Source organism: Cygnus olor, chromosome 3 (assembly GCF_009769625.2).
Source record: "Cygnus olor isolate bCygOlo1 chromosome 3, bCygOlo1.pri.v2, whole genome shotgun sequence".
Classification (NCBI taxonomy): Eukaryota; Metazoa; Chordata; class Aves; order Anseriformes; family Anatidae; genus Cygnus; species Cygnus olor.
In genome coordinates, this window is record NC_049171.1 from 113,503,141 (window position 1) to 113,519,575 (window position 16,435).

The following is a 16,435-nucleotide window of genomic DNA, read 5'->3' on the forward strand; positions in this document are numbered from 1 at the left end:
CCAGAACCCCAGCAGCATGGAAGACAGCACCAGAAATTTTTGCTACTTCAGGAGATCTATCCTTTTGGTTTTGAGTATTTGTCTACTACAGGTATATCCATATAAAACGCATTTACCACTGTGTTTGGCTCACTGTAGGCCTTACCCATAAAAACTCGAATTTGCAAATATAAGAAATGCTCTCGGGGAAGTATAGCTGTTTCGTCCTCTGCAGGATTCTTCTCACGCATGGCAAACATTACTAACAATCTAGTTAAAGTTTGCAAGGTTGTTTGGAGGGATTGTTATCTTTCCTTCCTTTAGCTCACATTTGGTGGGGTTCTTTCAAAGCCGTGTCAAGTGTATGGAAAGCCTGTTCTGTTTTGACAGCATCACTTACTTTGTCAAGTTTGCAAGCAAAAAGTCAAGAGACAGTTGTGAAAGAGTTAGCTCCTGCTTCTCCTAAAAACTTTGTCAAGGTGGCTTCGCGTGTTGACACTTAGAGGAAATTGCCTCCCAGACACAGAAAGCAATCGGTCTGAAGCATTAGGAACAAACTTTCCTGGTATGAACTTTACCCAGTCAGCTCTCTTTATCCATTTCTGTGCATTCTGTAAGTTAAAAAAAAAAAAAAAAAAGAGCTTGCTTGTAGGCTTTGCAATTTCATATAGCCCATTAAGTTACTTAATTTTGCTATCAATAGCACATGATGTGATAAGCAAAACTGTTTATTTGCCTTAGGAAAAATAGCAATGTGGTTGCATCAGGGGTGTTTCTGAGTTGACAGGGCTTTCCCTGGGGCTACTGAGGAGAGCTGCGAATAAGAACAGGCAGAAAGCATGGAGAGAAGGGAGAGGAATGGCAGAAAACACAGGTGCAGTGGTTTAATCTCCTGGTCCTTCAAGTCAGACAAAAGAATAATTACAATTACAACTATTCTCTCTCAAACACTCCTGTTGGGAGGAGAGAAAAGAAAAAAAAAAAAGAAAGGAAAAAAAAATACAGCACTCTTGAACCCAACCAATTTAAAACAAGTATTTAGGTTTAGACCCTTCGTATCTGTTTAGCTCTCCCGTGGACTGTCTTTCACGATCACATTCTCATTTTTGTCGCATTCAATACAGAGCTGCTGCCCCAACTTTGACAAGCTACTGTAGGAACACATACAATGCTGAAAGTTGAGTTTAACAGACATTTACTTTTGAAGGAGTTAATCCACATTGTATTCTAATTTTAAAATGACTCAAATATTTTAAAAGCGCTTATTCAAACTGTAATACACATTTGCTGAGAAACTGTACTTTAGGCAATATCAGAAAATCTTATAGGAGATATATCAGACAAAAGTTCATATATTATAGAGCTTCCTTTTCTTAGACGTCTCCACAAATCAAGCAATGCCTAGCTTGGATTTGGGACAGCCTGCTTTGAGAAAATCAATATAACCTGATAAAAGCCTAAAGCTAAAAACCACTAACACTCATTTCAGGGTATTTCATTGAATATCAAACTATTACTCTCAGCATTATCTAAGTGAAATCCGTCCTTGAGGAGCTCAAAGCAGCAGCAGTTCAGTTTCCACTCGCAAAGCCAGCTCACTGTCCTCTGCACCAAGGATGACTGATCTCTGATCCAATTTTGCTTCCCGGTCAATGTGTTTGGTTTCTTAACGTTTCATAAATGTCTTGCCTAGAAACATTTATGACTGAAACCTGATTTACAGTAGGACAAAGGAGATCCAAAACACTGTCGAGTCACAGCCAGAGTCCTTCAGCTCAACCTTTGGCTAAGGGCAGCTCCCAGAACCGTGGCTCTTATCATGCCATCAGGGTGCTCAGAAAAACAAACACGCAGCATCATTACCACTTTGACCTGACAGCACCTTACACGTGTGTATTATAAACTTGCATTATCATTCTTGGAAACACATTGTATAGCGTAAGCACTCTGGATTTCCCATCTGCCATCTTCCAAACGCTCTCAGGTTAGTAAGTGTTAACAAAATCACCATCTTTTCCAAAAGGTAATTTCCCTATAGGTCTGACAAGCGCTTCACCTCCATGTCACAAGCATTAATTAATTTTATATATAAAATATAGGTGAAAAGACTATTTTAACTTCAGGATTCAATTAAAATAATTCATTATATTGCTAAGGCTTGATACCGCTGCGTTACATGTGCATATTTTTATTCCCCACCCATGAGCTACCCCATCAGCATTAACAGAGTTCCTCAATTGTCCTGAAATTCAAGAAGCCTTGAATTTCTATAGATTAAGAAGAAAATGGAGAATGGGGTCAAGCTCTCAACACACATTTTTTTGTGGAAAGGATTTTAAAAGTAACCCATGTTCTCACAAAGTATATTTAAGGATTTTACATAAAAGAACCCATTCAAAAATATGCTTGTGACAACATATGAAAAACCTTTTAGTACCCTAGAGCAGCTGTGACTTGGTAAAATCTAATTATTTCTCATGTGCCCATTGGAATTCTCCAGGAATACTAACTGTAATTTCTAACTGCTGCCACAAGCACTGGGCCAGACTTGGAACAGTACCAAAAGGTAGCTGAATGAGTACCATAGACAACTTTTATGAATATCCCAGAGTATATGCTAAGGTTTAGTGCTACGGCACAGTAATATAGCACCGCAATCAGGTAACTAATGCAACTAAGTGAGGCGTGAGCAATACCAAATACACAACACTTTTGAAAAATGATGCTATAATCTTAATGGAGTCTCTGTTAAAAGATCTACTCATTATTCAGAGCATCTCAAAATGCTTCCTTTGTTACCAGTCCATTGTCCTGCCCCACACAACCGAACACACTCTGTGACACCAAGTATACTTATGTCTGTGTAGTACATGTGCATATGTACACAAATGGACAGGCGTAAAATGTGTTACATATACATTAAAATTTATAAGCAATACAGCTCTGCATACTGAGCTGATTAGGGCACAGCTCACCCTGCCAGGACTGTCAACAGAGACCCCTGTACCTTAACTTGAAGTGAATTTCTTATTAGTTTTTACTGTCTTTGGGGAAAGATTAGAACTGAAGCGATAAAGCAATAAATAAATAAATCCCTTTCCCTCGTTGTCGGGGAAGACCAATCCAGGATTTCTTTTTTAAACCTTTTGAATAAATATGGAACGTATAGAGCGTTTCAAATATAATGTTTCAAACACCTAAATATCACGTATGACAAGCAGTATTAAAAAATCTATTAAAATTCTCTAAAAAGGGTGAGACTGGACTCTTCCTATTTTGTTTTTGATGAAAGGAGAACAGACGGACTTCCAATGTACAAACTTTGGAAGGAAAGTGCCGCTTTCCAGGGCTTTCCATGGGCCTCGGGGAAATGGAGCTCCTGGAGAGAGGCCCTGAGCCAGCAGCACTGGGAGCGGGGTGGGCACGGCTGGTGTGGGGACCCTGTGTCCCCTCATGACGGGACGTGCGCTGAGGTAGGGGATGGAGAAGCCCACCTCGTTTGTAATTACTGAGAGAGATAATTATCGAGCTATGAATAAATGGAGATTTACTGGGGAAGATTTGGCTTTATGGGTGAACATCTGGGGAAGATGCTTTGAGGGTTGCCCCGTGGCTACCAGAAATGCCAGGTTTTGTTAGAAAAGTCGCTTCTCCAGCGTGAAGCTCACCTGCCCTGACACAGCCTGCGGCCCCCCACCCCTTCAGCACTCGTTTATGGGTGGGGCTGGAAAACACACAAACGCTTTTTAGCGATTTTTTATTTTATTTCCCATTTTCTTTAACACTCGCACAACCCCTAACACCCACCAGTCCTCCAACACACCAAACCCCCCTCGTTTAACCCAGCCCCCCTCATCCCCCCCGCCTCAGCCACGGCGCCGCCGGCTGCTCCCCCTAGCGACGGCACCGCGCCCCCCCAGCCCCACCCCAAACCCCGCCCCCTCCAGGCCCCGCCCCCTTCCCCTAAGCCCCGCCCCTGGCGGTGACGTGCGGCCCCGCCCCCGCGCGCTGCCCGCTGCCGCCGCGACTTGAGGGCGCGCGCCCGGCTCCGCGCAGCTCCGCGCAGCTCCCCGGCACCGCGCCGGGATCACCGCGCCCGCACCGCCGCCGGCCCGGAGCTCGGCCCCTCTCCTGCCCCTACGCCCAAAAGCAACATTAAAAATCTCCGCGCCCCGCAGGTAAGTGCGGGGCTACGCGCTGCCTCCGCGCGAGTTGCGCGGGTCGGGCTGCGGGAGGACGGGGAAATGGGGAGCGGGAGCCCCCCGCGGGGGTGCGGGTCCCCGGCGAGTTCTCGGCAACTTCGGGGCCGGAGCCCCCTGCCCTGCCCCGGTAGCCTCGGCCCCCCCGCACCCCTCCTCGTCCTCACCCCCTCCCCAAAAATCCCCCCCCAGATCCCCGTCCCCAGCGCGGCCGGCCGGAGCCTTTTGTTTTCCCATCCCCAGCCCTGCAACTTCGCCTCTGCGCCGAGCCGGTCCTGCGGCAGCGGGCAGGGCTGCTCCTTTTAGTGTTAATTATTTCTATTAATTATTATTAATTATTGCATATCCCCCCCCCGCTGCTGGCAAGGCGCGGCAGGAGTTGGGCGAAGCGCTGCAGCCCGCGGGGCGCCCACGGGCTCCCGATCCCAGTCCCGGTCCCGGTCCCTATACCGATCCTGATCCCAGTCCCGATCCGGATCCCAATCAGGTCCGGAACCCCAAGGAGCAGAGGAGGGAGAGACTAGGGACTTTAAAAAACAACCCTTAATTATCTTGACCCCAATATTTAATTTTTTTCTTTTTTCCCCCCTCGCCTGGAAGGTGCTGCCCGAAAAGACGGGAGCATGAATTACTGCGCACCCTCGGGTGCCCGGGGATGCGGCGTCTTAATGAACGGTGCTTTGAGTTAGGGCGAAAAATGCTGAATTAGAGTGAAAAATGCGTTTGTCAATTCGGGCGTGCAGAGAGAGGAATTATCTGCTGCGAAACACAGATCTGTGTGTGCTGTCCTTGTCCATACATGCCACGCAGCGGGTCGTATTGGAGGTTTTGGTGCCCTTCCCTTCCTCACCCCCCCCCCCCCCCCGGGCAAATACCCTCAAGTTTCCTTTAATTTATTCCCAAACCATACAATACAGCCCTGTGTAAGATCGGTTTTCAAATACTTCGTAAACAAAAGGTACGCCGGGGTTTATACGGGGCCGATTATCCTAAAATATACTGAGGTTATTCTAATCGTCCTCTTCGTGCTGCTGTCGAGCTTTTCCATTTCTCCATCGACGTTTAATCACTTCTAAAAGCTGTATTTATTTTTCCTGCCTTCCCTGCTCCTCCTGTCCACCAGAAACGGTGACTGAGCCTCGGTGTACATTTAAATGTTAATTTTCCTTTTTTTTTTTTTTTGGTACATTTGTACCACTTCATTTTAACCGGAGAGTGACCAGATAAATACCACTGTTAATGCAGTCAGCACGGGAAATAAGATTCTGTAAAGTCTCTGAAAGGGTGATTTATTTTATTTTATTTTAATTCCCCCTTCGGAGGCCGCCTCTGTTTTTCTCAACAGGAGACTTTGGTGTAATTAAAGCGGAGAAAACTGGACAGCAGCAAAAAACATCTGACTTGTGGCTCTTAAAAGCACAGTTTTTGCAGCGTGTACCACCCCCCAGTGGGCAAAAAAACTCTGTAGTAAACTCGCAGCGAGCTTTCATCTTCAGAAATAAAAGTGTGCGTGTTGCAGCCAGAACAAAATAAAGGTGCACGTCTGGGGATTTTGCTTTGGGGTTTTCTTTGGGGTTTCCCTCGGCACCCTGTCGCTCTGGGTGGGAGGCAGCAGAAGCAGAGGCTGCAGTTTGCAAACTTGGCGCCGCGGTTCTTCGGGGCGGCCTGGGTTGGTAGCTGGCCATCTTTGTCTGCTTCGAGCAGGCAGTGCGAAGGGGCTGCCGCTCCTGCAGCCTTTCCTAACCGCCTCCAGGCACGAGGCGACACGGAGTTTGTAGGATTGTCAACATGAGAGCCCTGTGTCCTGGGGGCCCTAGGGAGCAGCCGGCGTCCTCCTGAGCCGCGCAGCCGGGAACAGCCGACCTGGCCCCTCCGTGGTGCCCCAAGTTTTCTGTTCCCAGGGGCAAATCCCAACGAGCAGGCAAGGGTTTGAGAAGGGAGAGAAACAAAACTACCATGGCTGTACCTCTATTTGAGTGATATTTTTTTATACACTGAAAGGTTTGTGCCAGGAGCTCCATAGCAGGTATAATGCCACCTGCATTTGTCAGAGGGAAAAACTGATTTTTCCCTTGAAAGCACGGCAGCATTTGTGCTCCATTCTCTCGGCTGAAGTGCAGGCAGGGCAGCTCACCTCAGCAGCAGCTCTCAGAAGAAAACCTAGCAGCCATCGCTGGCCAAAGTGGGCGACCACCGAAGCAGTGAGCACGAAGTGGAGCAGAGCGCTCCCCTCCAAGTGCCTTTGGGACGGGCAGCCTCTGCCCGAGCCAAGCAGGCACAGCCCGGAGCAAGCACCAGCAGCATAACGCTGGGACCCTTGTCAGGCTGACATCTTCAAAGCCAGGAGGGGTGTTAGAAGCGAACTTCGGAGACCGACCACTGAACAACTCCGGGTTCATTTCCATTCTCTGTGGCAAACGGAGGCTCGGCAACCCTTGGGTGTGGAGTTAAACTTCTGCCCAGCATCCATTTCTGAGCCAGAGATCATACCGAAACATGCATTTTTAAGACATGGGAGTTAGGTAGAACCAGCCAGACAAAGGCAATATTATGTATGTGCAACTACTGCATAAGGTGGGGGGGAGCCAAAAAATAAATAACACCTTATCCAAGGCGGGGAGAGGCAAATTTCACCAGACTCTGCCCTGGAGAGCTCACCGTCACTTCACCAAAAACCTCTGCATTCTTCAGCCCCTAAAAGGCAGTCAGAGGACCTTCTGCTTGCCTAGCGCTGAACAAAGGAGTGGGGCACCTTCCTGAAACACGATAATCGTGGAAATTTCAGCTCCTAGACGCAGTGCTTAGAAAGCATTTTGCTGTCACTATCAACTAACTCGGAGTAATACAAAAAATAAAAAAAAATTAAAAAAAAAAAAAAAACAAAGTGCATTAAGTACAGATTAGCGGTGGGGAGCTGGTGTTGAAAAGTTTGTGAAGCTATTTGAGAGGAACCGTGGCTTTTGAGAAGTAACCTGGCTGTGCCGGCAGTAGGTGGCTTCATCATTGTTTTAAAGGGCGAGGAGCACAATGTTTTGTGTTTCTGGTCCATTTCAGGATACAAACAAACACAGAGGTAATTCTGCAGTGTAAGTGCACTGATTGAGGTAAACTGATTGAGGCTTGTCTAATGCAGGTATTCTAATACTTTAAATGTTACTTTTGTCCTATATAACCTAAAAACACTGGACAGAAGTTGTCTCCCTTGGCCCTGTAGGGTTGGTGGTTAGAAATAAGCCCTTGCTTTTTGCAGCTCCCTGAGCTGTTGGCAGGGACCGCAGAGGTGGAGTAGAAATTCAAATAAGCACTGTGTGACCTGAAGTGCGCCAGGTCTGGATTTTATTCAGGTTTTATCACAGCTTGGAAAGAAGAAATCTGTTTGGCACCGCTTTTAGGTAAACTCCTGGCTTTTCAAACATACCAAACCTTTTTTTTTTTTTTTCCGCTCTGCAGCTCGCATGCAAGTCAGGCGGTGTAGCTGGATACCACGTGTTACAGTAAATACAATGCTCTTTGGTGTGTTTTCTTGTATAGTGCAAATTACCTTCCACGATTTAAAATGAGATGTCCCGTCCTCCCCCCTCCCCGTAGCTGCAGCCCAGCGATAAGTCCAGGCACAAGTCTCGGGCATTCCCTAGCTGTAGCAATGTGCTTGCTTACACAGTGCCCCAGGAAAAGTAATTTAACCATGCAGTCCAGCAAAAAAACTCTGAATAAAGATAAGCATAAAAGCTGCTGTTTGGTTGTTCTGACGTTACTTTTGTTACCAAAAAGTCTTTTTTTATTTTTTTTGCATTTTAAAAAAATGAATTTTGGCACCTGCTTTCTGAAATCCATCTTTTTCTTCTCTGCTCAAAATTAACGCCTTCTTTCAAAGCCATGTGTCCATAAAGCCTCCTAATTTGATGTCGCTGAGACCTGGACACAGTGCCTGGCCCAGTGGGGGTCACTTCTCTTTTCATCCTGCAGGATCAGCTATAATGGCTGGGTGTCAGGGAATATTTAGAGACAGCTCAAGAGGAGGAGAGTTTGAGCATGGCAGCAGGATTCCCTTCTTCTCTGTAGACAGATCACTGGAGCCTTTGATATGCAAAAACATTGTTTTCAGCTATGGCTTGAGATATAAAAGGGAAGTGCAAGATATCAAACAATCAGAACCTGAAGAAAACTATTCTAAGTTTAGAAAAGGGAGTGGGGGGTATGGTCTTAATCCACATTTTTGAAACAGTGTCATCTTCTCCAAAGAGACCTGCTTTTATTTTTCTCCCTTGTTTTTATGTAATTTTTGAGAGAACGGATAAAAAAAATTCCAAGATCCTAATGAGCTTTAGTGCTTTCATTTTAATCCTACACATTACTGCTATTATAATGGCAATAAATGAAGGGATGACTATCAAATGGAGCAAAAAAGAAACAGTTAATATGCTAGAGAGGTAAAATAAATGCACTTTTTCATGTTTATGTATATGTAATGTATGCATACTACAGACTCTGTTTTGATCAATACTAATGTGCTTTTTTTTACAGCCTACTTGACAACTCTAAAAGTTTCAAAGAACAATTCATAGAATTATTTTTTTCTATAAGTTTTTAAAAGTTATTGTAGCCTTCAAAGGCCTACTCAACAAATTTTTGTTCCTACTTCATAATTTAACTTCCAGAAAATACCCTCCGTCACAACTTCACAGTAGTTCTTGAGAGAAATCATTTTTTATACTGCTGTTAAGCATGTGTTTATTTCCAAGTTTTAGGAATAGATCCTGGACTTAAGTTTCCACAAACACTTCAGTGATACAGACCAAGGAAATTGGACACTGCTTAATCTCAAAGAATGTGGAGCCTTTTTGTTCCATTTTCTACTGACTGCATATGTTAACCAAGCCCTAAAACACAGGAATTCCCTTATATCCCAAATGTGGCCACACAGAGTTTTTACCTTAAATAAAGCATATGTTAAAATACTTATTTCTGCCAATCTTACAGTGCATCTTTCATTTTAAGTTAATGATTGTCACTACAAAACTGCTGAAACAAGGTGGGAAAAAAAAAAACAGAAACCCTCAGATAAGCATGAAAGCAGCATCAGAAGAGCTAAAGCTTCACGATTCCTTCAGAGAACAGTAACACCATCTCAAAAGTGGGTTTGGTTTGCCTTTTTTTTTTTTTTGTTAAATGGTCACATTTTTATATTGAAGAGGAGCATAATTTTATCTATGTCAGTCAGTTTGTATCAGTGCAAATTTCCTGTTGCTACAGGACCTACTAAATGAGGACTTCATGATGCCTGCTCCAAATTGCAAAAGAGTTTTAAAGCAGAGACTGCTTTTGTGTAGGTCTATTATTTTATGATGGACAGAAGCAACTCTACCTATGCCCGTATGAAGGGAGCTAAGCAAGGATTATTATTATTCAGCCTGCTGTTTCTTGATAGCTTTCCAATGCTAAGGCCTGCACTCAGTTGTTCCCTGGACTACATGCAATCACCAAAGGGAAAAGGAAGTAAATGTTCAGGATTTTTTTTTAATTTCAGACTTAACCATTTCTATTTCAGACAGATAGTGCCTACATGCTTTCAGGGAACAGAGACTTGGTATCTCACCAGATGCTTTCTGCAGTAGTGCTATGAAGTAGCCCAAGTTAAAATATTGCCATTCAAAAATGACCAAATAATTAGAGTTCCTCAAGAAATAGGAAGAGCCAAGATTATTTTTCTTTCTTGAAATGAGAAAAATCAGATTAATAAAACACCAGTCTAAATAGTGATTCCACTGTGCAAAATGACAAATACAAGTGCTTAAAGGTTCATACAGCCTGGCATACTGAGCACACTTCATGGAGAAAACCCACATATTATCTCTGTTGTCAAAAAGCTGACACAGATGACTACTAGCTAGTTCACAATTCAGGAACTGGATGTTGCAGATGTGAAATACTAATTCTGTTTGAGTGAAAACTTTTCCTCTTTCATCCAAGAGCTACTGAATGGTGTTTAACTCATCTTAGATTTAAAGCCAAGGAGAGGCTGATGATACACCTCAGTTTACCAGGGAGAAAAAGCAAGCAAACACATTGGCCTCCTCCCAGGAGGCAGGACTGCCATTTGTCCTCCAGTGGGAAACATAACTTACACAGATTTTGCTACTATCTATTAATGCAGGATGACTTCATTTGCTACTGGAAGGAGGGAAAAGATTTGTTCCAGCAAAACTGCAACAGCACGAGACTAAACAGCAAAAGATGTTTCTGAACGTCTCTGCATTTTGTTGAAATACCGTCGTTTTGGGATAACGAGCTGTGCTAGTTAATAAACAGCATAATTTATATAGGGATGCAGCACAACTCTGAATACTAGTGTCCACCACCAGTTGTTACTAATTACCATTTTTTCTGTTTGTTTTTACTTTACAGGAAGTTAAAGGTTTGAGGAAAGCTTTAAAGGGGAGTTCTCTGGGAAGGAAGGAAGACTGTTGAGTCTTTTCACGAAGAAAACCACCCGACTTGCATGACGTGCTGAGGGCAGAGCGACCTGCTGTCAGTGCAGCGCAGGAGGAGATCTTTCCTGCATTACAAATTCGGAACAAGTGTTAGAAAGTGAGAGTTGAAAAATGGTCCTCTCCAAAAGGCATGGATGTACCAGGATGTAGCCACTGTACAAAATTTACCCTTGGATAATTCTGGACAGAGATAAAAGCCCGCTGCTGACCTCCTGAAGAGGCGACCACCATTCCAGCCTGAGCATAATGAATAGTTTCCATCACGCGGCGCTCAAGTCACCACCGCCGACAACTACACCATACACAAGAGTTGGTACGAGTTACAAAGAAAGTAATTCCTGTTAAAGGCGTTAAACCAAACAAAAGAGGCTGTCCTTTCACAGACTTTACATGAGGACAAAAATAGAAGGAAGTTGAAGCTTTTCTCCTCCCTGGCCTGGTGTGCTTATGTACCATGATAAATCTTTGTTGGATTGCTCCCGGAGCATAGTGCCAGGAGGCTCGCACTGCCAGAAGGATCGCTCAAGTAAACGCGGCCGAGGGAGAAGCAGCTCCATGGAGTAAAGTGTAAGAGCAGCTCGCGAGACAGAAATTGTGTTTGCTGGACATCCTCAAGCACAAAATTTACTCTTACCTTTAAATACGGTAGGATCAATATTAATTTGTTTTCCTTTTCGTGCCTCGGAGAATAAAGTTCAATTAATATATGAACCCACAAGAGAAGGAAAGGGTCATGGCATCTCTTAATGTATAGGTCATCTTCTAAAAGTTTTCACAACCCTAATTACAATGGTAATTGAATTATGTTGTCTTAAAAGCTATAAAAATGCTAATTACCTGAGCTCAATGTACAAACATACAACCAGTGCAAAGCACAATTTCAGTCTCAAGAGTTAATTTATATTGTCCTTACCTGTACAGTTTGAACTAATAAGATGTGAAAATGTGGTTAAACCTGCCAAATAGGCTCTTATTAGTGTACTGCTCAGTAAGAAGACTTTTGAGAATGACAAATATTTAAACATGAAGTTAGGCATGTAATGAAATATTCCATCCAGTCAACTAGAAAGCCACAGCTCTAACAGCTATGTCAGTTTGTAAGCTACACACCAATTGTTTTATTCACCTTTCTAAACATTCCATCTCAAAAAAGAAGAAGAGTAAGCTGCAGTGTTTGTACAACACACAACATAATGTTGAACACTTGAAAAAAATCAAAAAAGCTCTTTAGCTGGTCTTTGCTCTCGTCTGCATTTTATACTGTGCTAGTAGGACTTTCTTGAACCTGCAGAATAGCTACCACTGAACTCGTGGGTTTGGTGAGGGTTTTATAGTTCACGTAAGGGCTCCTAGGTAGTTAGCTGGCTTAGGAATTACTTCTTATCTTTCAGATACAGAATGATTTACTTGAACTCTGGTTTGACTTCAGCTCTGTACTTATCTGGTATCTGTGAACAAAGATGGTCTCTACACGTGAAATGTGGAGGAATCCTCAGAAGGAGCCTTCTTGCTTAAACAGAGCCATTTACAGATCAGACATACCTGATTATATTACTTTAAATTACCAGGCAGAACAGTTTATTAATTGAATTAGTAAAAGAAGGAGTATAATAACTGATGTAGAGAAAGTAAAATGTCTGCAAACTTGAATTTATTTTCATGTGTGTGTTTCAGATGTCTTCTGTAATGTTGAAGTTGAATTTTCATTGGAGTTTCTTCGCTGATGATCTGGATAATTTTGTTTGTTTGGTTTTTTTAGATTGTTGAAGATCAGAACTGTATACAAATCTCATCATTCCTGACCATGATTAGTGTAACCTGGAGCATCTTCCTAATTTGGACTAAAATAGGGCTGTTACTTGACATGGCACCTTATTCTGTTAGTGCCAAACCATGCCCTTCAGTATGTCGCTGTGATGTGGGTTTCATATATTGTAATGATCGCGATTTGACATCTATTCCTACAGGAATCCCAGAGGATGCTACTACCCTCTTCCTTCAGAACAATCAAATTAATAATGCTGGGATTCCTTCAGAACTGAAGAACTTGCTTAGGGTGGAAAGAATATATTTATACCACAACAGCCTAGATGAATTCCCCACTAACCTCCCTAAGTATGTTAAAGAACTGCATTTGCAGGAGAATAACATAAGGACCATTACTTATGATTCACTTTCACAAATTCCCTATCTGGAAGAACTGCATTTGGATGATAATTCGGTTTCCGCTGTTAGCATTGAGGATGGAGCTTTCCGGGACAACATCTATCTCAGACTTCTTTTTCTCTCTCGAAATCACCTTAGCACCATTCCCTGGGGTTTGCCTAAAACGATAGAAGAGCTACGCTTGGATGATAATCGTATTTCCACGATTTCAGAGCTGTCCCTCCAAGACCTTACAAATCTAAAACGCCTTGTTTTAGACGGAAATCTTCTAAATAACCACGGATTAGGAGACAAGGTCTTCATGAATCTAGTCAATCTTACAGAACTGTCATTGGTCCGCAATTCACTCACAGCTGCACCAGTAAATTTGCCAGGAACAAACCTAAGGAAACTTTATCTTCAAGAAAACCATATAAATCGTGTGCCACCCAATGCTTTCTCTTACTTACGGCAGCTGTACCGGCTAGATATGTCCAACAACAATCTCAGCAATTTACCTCAGGGTGTCTTTGATGACCTGGACAACATAACTCAACTCTTCCTTCGTAACAACCCTTGGCACTGTGGGTGCAAAATGAAATGGGTCCGTGACTGGCTGCAGTCCTTACCCTTGAAAGTGAACGTGCGTGGGTTGATGTGTCAGGCGCCGGAAAAAGTCCGTGGAATGGCTATCAAAGACCTCAACGCAGAACTGTTTGACTGTAAGGATGATATAAGCACCATCCAAATCACCACCGCGGTGCCAAACACGTTGTACCCGGCCCAGGGACACTGGCCGGTTTCTGTGACCAGACAACCCGAGATGAAGGCTCCCAACCTGAACAAGAACTACAGAACCACAGCCAGCCCAGTGCGCAAAGTCATTACGATATTCGTGAAATCCGTGAGCACGGAGACCATTCACATCTCCTGGAAAGTCGCACTGCCGATGACTGCTCTAAGACTGAGCTGGCTCAAGATGGGCCACAGCCCTGCCTTTGGATCTATAACGGAAACCATCGTCACTGGAGACAGAAGCGACTACTTGCTGACGGCGCTCGAGCCCGAGTCGCCATACCGCGTCTGCATGGTTCCCATGGAAACCAGCAACATCTATCTCTCCGACGAAACGCCCGAGTGCATTGAGACCGAGACGGCACCCCTCAAGATGTACAACCCGACCACGACCCTCAACCGGGAGCAGGAGAAGGAGCCTTACAAAAACTCCAGCTTGCCCCTGGCCGCCATCATTGGCGGGGCAGTGGCACTGGTGGCCATAGCGCTGCTGGCGCTGGTGTGCTGGTACGTCCACAGGAACGGGTCCCTCTTCTCCCGGAACTGCACCTACAGCAAGGGACGCAGGAGAAAAGATGACTATGCCGAAGCGGGAACCAAGAAGGACAACTCCATCCTGGAAATCAGGGAGACTTCTTTCCAGATGATACCCATCACCAACGACCAAGTGTCCAAGGAGGAGTTTGTAATACACACCATCTTCCCGCCTAACGGCATGAATCTCTACAAGAACAGCCACAGTGAAAGCAGTAGTAACAGGAGCTACAGAGACAGTGGTATTCCAGATTCAGATCATTCGCACTCATGATACTGAAGGACGTGAAAGACTGGTTTGGTTTTGGTTTGTTTTTTTTGTTTGTTTTTTGTTTTATAAACGAGAAAAGACTGACTTTAACGGTTGCTGTTCTACTGCAAAACACTGGATTAAAGACTGACAAAGCAATGTACTGTACATTTGCCATATAATTTATATTTAAGAACTTTTTATTAAAAGTTTCAAATTTCAGGCTACTGCTGCGATTAATGTAGTGGGGATACCTGACCACAATTCTCTATTTTAGTATTTTTTAGTAATTTGTACTGTATTTTCCTTGCTAATATTGAAGTTACAGACCATTTAACTTTTGTGTTCTACTGAGTAAGATGACTTGTTGACTGTGAAAGTGAATTTTCTTGCCGTGTTGAGCAGTCAGAACATTCATCTGAGATCCTTGTAAGTGTAAGCACAGGCCATTTTTCACTTTGGTATTAATAAAATAATGTTAAACCTGGCAAATCAAGGAGATCAAGCAGTGGTTGCAAAAGCTCACAGAACTTTAAATGTTGGGTCTATTAAATCTGTAAACCACAACAATATTCAATAAACAAAAATGCGTGTAGTAATGGGCAATATCAGCTGTCTGGATATATCCATTCAACAATGGTGAAATCCAATTGAAAAGAAAATAATCAAATCAATTAAATGCATGAGACTGAAACTGTTGACACACGTAAGGAAAGAATTGACCCCTGGAAGAAAGCATAACAAAATTTCTAACAAGGAATTCTAAAAAAAATAAAAATGCGCTAGGCTCCAGAAACCACGGGGCAGATATGGTTTTAGGGATAGATTTCTGGTTATCAGCACCAGCGGTCTGCTTGTTAAAGAGAAAACAGTGATGGATGGTCACAGGCGTTTGGGAGGCAGGGGCAGGGCACAAGGAGAACGCTTGGCAACTGCTCCGGAACAGCAATAGGCTGAGAGGAGAGTTTCGTAAGAAAAACAAGCAGGACAAAAAACAGGCAATGCAGCAAGGTATAAAAAATTTTAGTCACAAAGGTAAACAAAATTGGGGATTACAGCTATTTTAAAGCATATATTCAAACAGTACGTAGGTATGCGTTAACTATACTGCTGTTACAGTCAGGAATACTGCCCATTACTGTCACAGTTTTCCAGAAATTCCTTGGTAAATCTGTAAGGTAACGTTTCTTTCTGCCTTCCTGCTGAACTATAAGCTATTTTCATGTTTAAACCCCAAGCCACTCTTTGTTGCCATAATCATTTGTTTCTTCAACTAAAAACCAAAGTGCATTGTACGCCCTTTGGCTAGTCTTGTATGTGCCTTGATCCAACGCTACATGTATCAAGCTTTTAAAAACAAAAGAAAAAAAAATTAAAAAAAAATAAAATACCCACTTTTTCATACGTAACTTAAATATGAAAAACATTGTTCTTATTGATGAATGAAGTTGAAAAATTAGTACAGAGCAAAGTCACATGTCTGCAGTGCACTGGTAGGAAATTCACTCGAAAGCTACTACTTTTCAGATCATGAGTTTCACCTTTTTCTTTGTTCAACACAGTATCACACTTCCTGGGTTTCTTTAATTACTTTGAAAAAGCAAGTTTTCACAACTTCCAAGTGTGTTAGCAATGAACAAGAGGGAAAGCACAGAGTTACAGCCCTCCGAGATACAATTTTTTTCAACAAACACCAATAAAAAGATACGGGGACCTACAAAAGCTTAATATTTTGGACAATATTTCTGACAGGAAGGAATGTATACCAAATGCAAATCAATTATAAGAGAATTTTAGCAGTGCTGAGCCTGACTGTTTCTCAATGACTGGTACAGGACAGAAGATGACGGGACAAAGTGAGAGACACCAAGACTGATGGTTTCAGCAGTCAACCAGCAAATGACCCTTCTGCCAGAGGTCCCATTTCCAGTAACACACAGCTCATTTCAACCTCATTTTCCAGTTATGGCAACACCACCTGCAGTTTCAGAGCAGCGGAGGAGTCTCGATGGAGGAGCAGCATGGTGCTTCACCACCGACCT

At 43.3% G+C, this 16,435-nt stretch overlaps 2 protein-coding genes across 6 annotated transcripts in view; one reads left to right on the forward strand and one right to left on the reverse strand.

Annotated features, from left to right (window-relative positions):
• Nucleotides 1–16,435, reverse strand: part of MACROD2 (mono-ADP ribosylhydrolase 2) — an 861,378-nt gene that overhangs the window by 749,142 nt on the left and 95,801 nt on the right. The window lies entirely within an intron of this gene.
• FLRT3 (fibronectin leucine rich transmembrane protein 3) lies at nucleotides 3,961–15,445 on the forward strand. Of its 3 annotated transcripts, none has more exons than XM_040553142.1 (3): nucleotides 3,961–4,157; nucleotides 10,584–11,314; nucleotides 12,429–15,445. In XM_040553142.1, exon 3 carries the CDS (start codon nucleotides 12,474–12,476, stop codon nucleotides 14,415–14,417), a length of 1,944 nt encoding a protein of 647 aa, XP_040409076.1. In that variant the 5' UTR covers nucleotides 3,961–4,157; nucleotides 10,584–11,314; nucleotides 12,429–12,473; the 3' UTR covers nucleotides 14,418–15,445. The 3 variants fall into 3 exon arrangements, with proteins under 3 accessions (XP_040409076.1, XP_040409077.1, XP_040409079.1); XM_040553143.1 differs by having other exon boundaries at nucleotides 3,994–4,157; nucleotides 12,344–15,445; XM_040553145.1 differs by having other exon boundaries at nucleotides 3,994–4,157; nucleotides 10,584–11,236.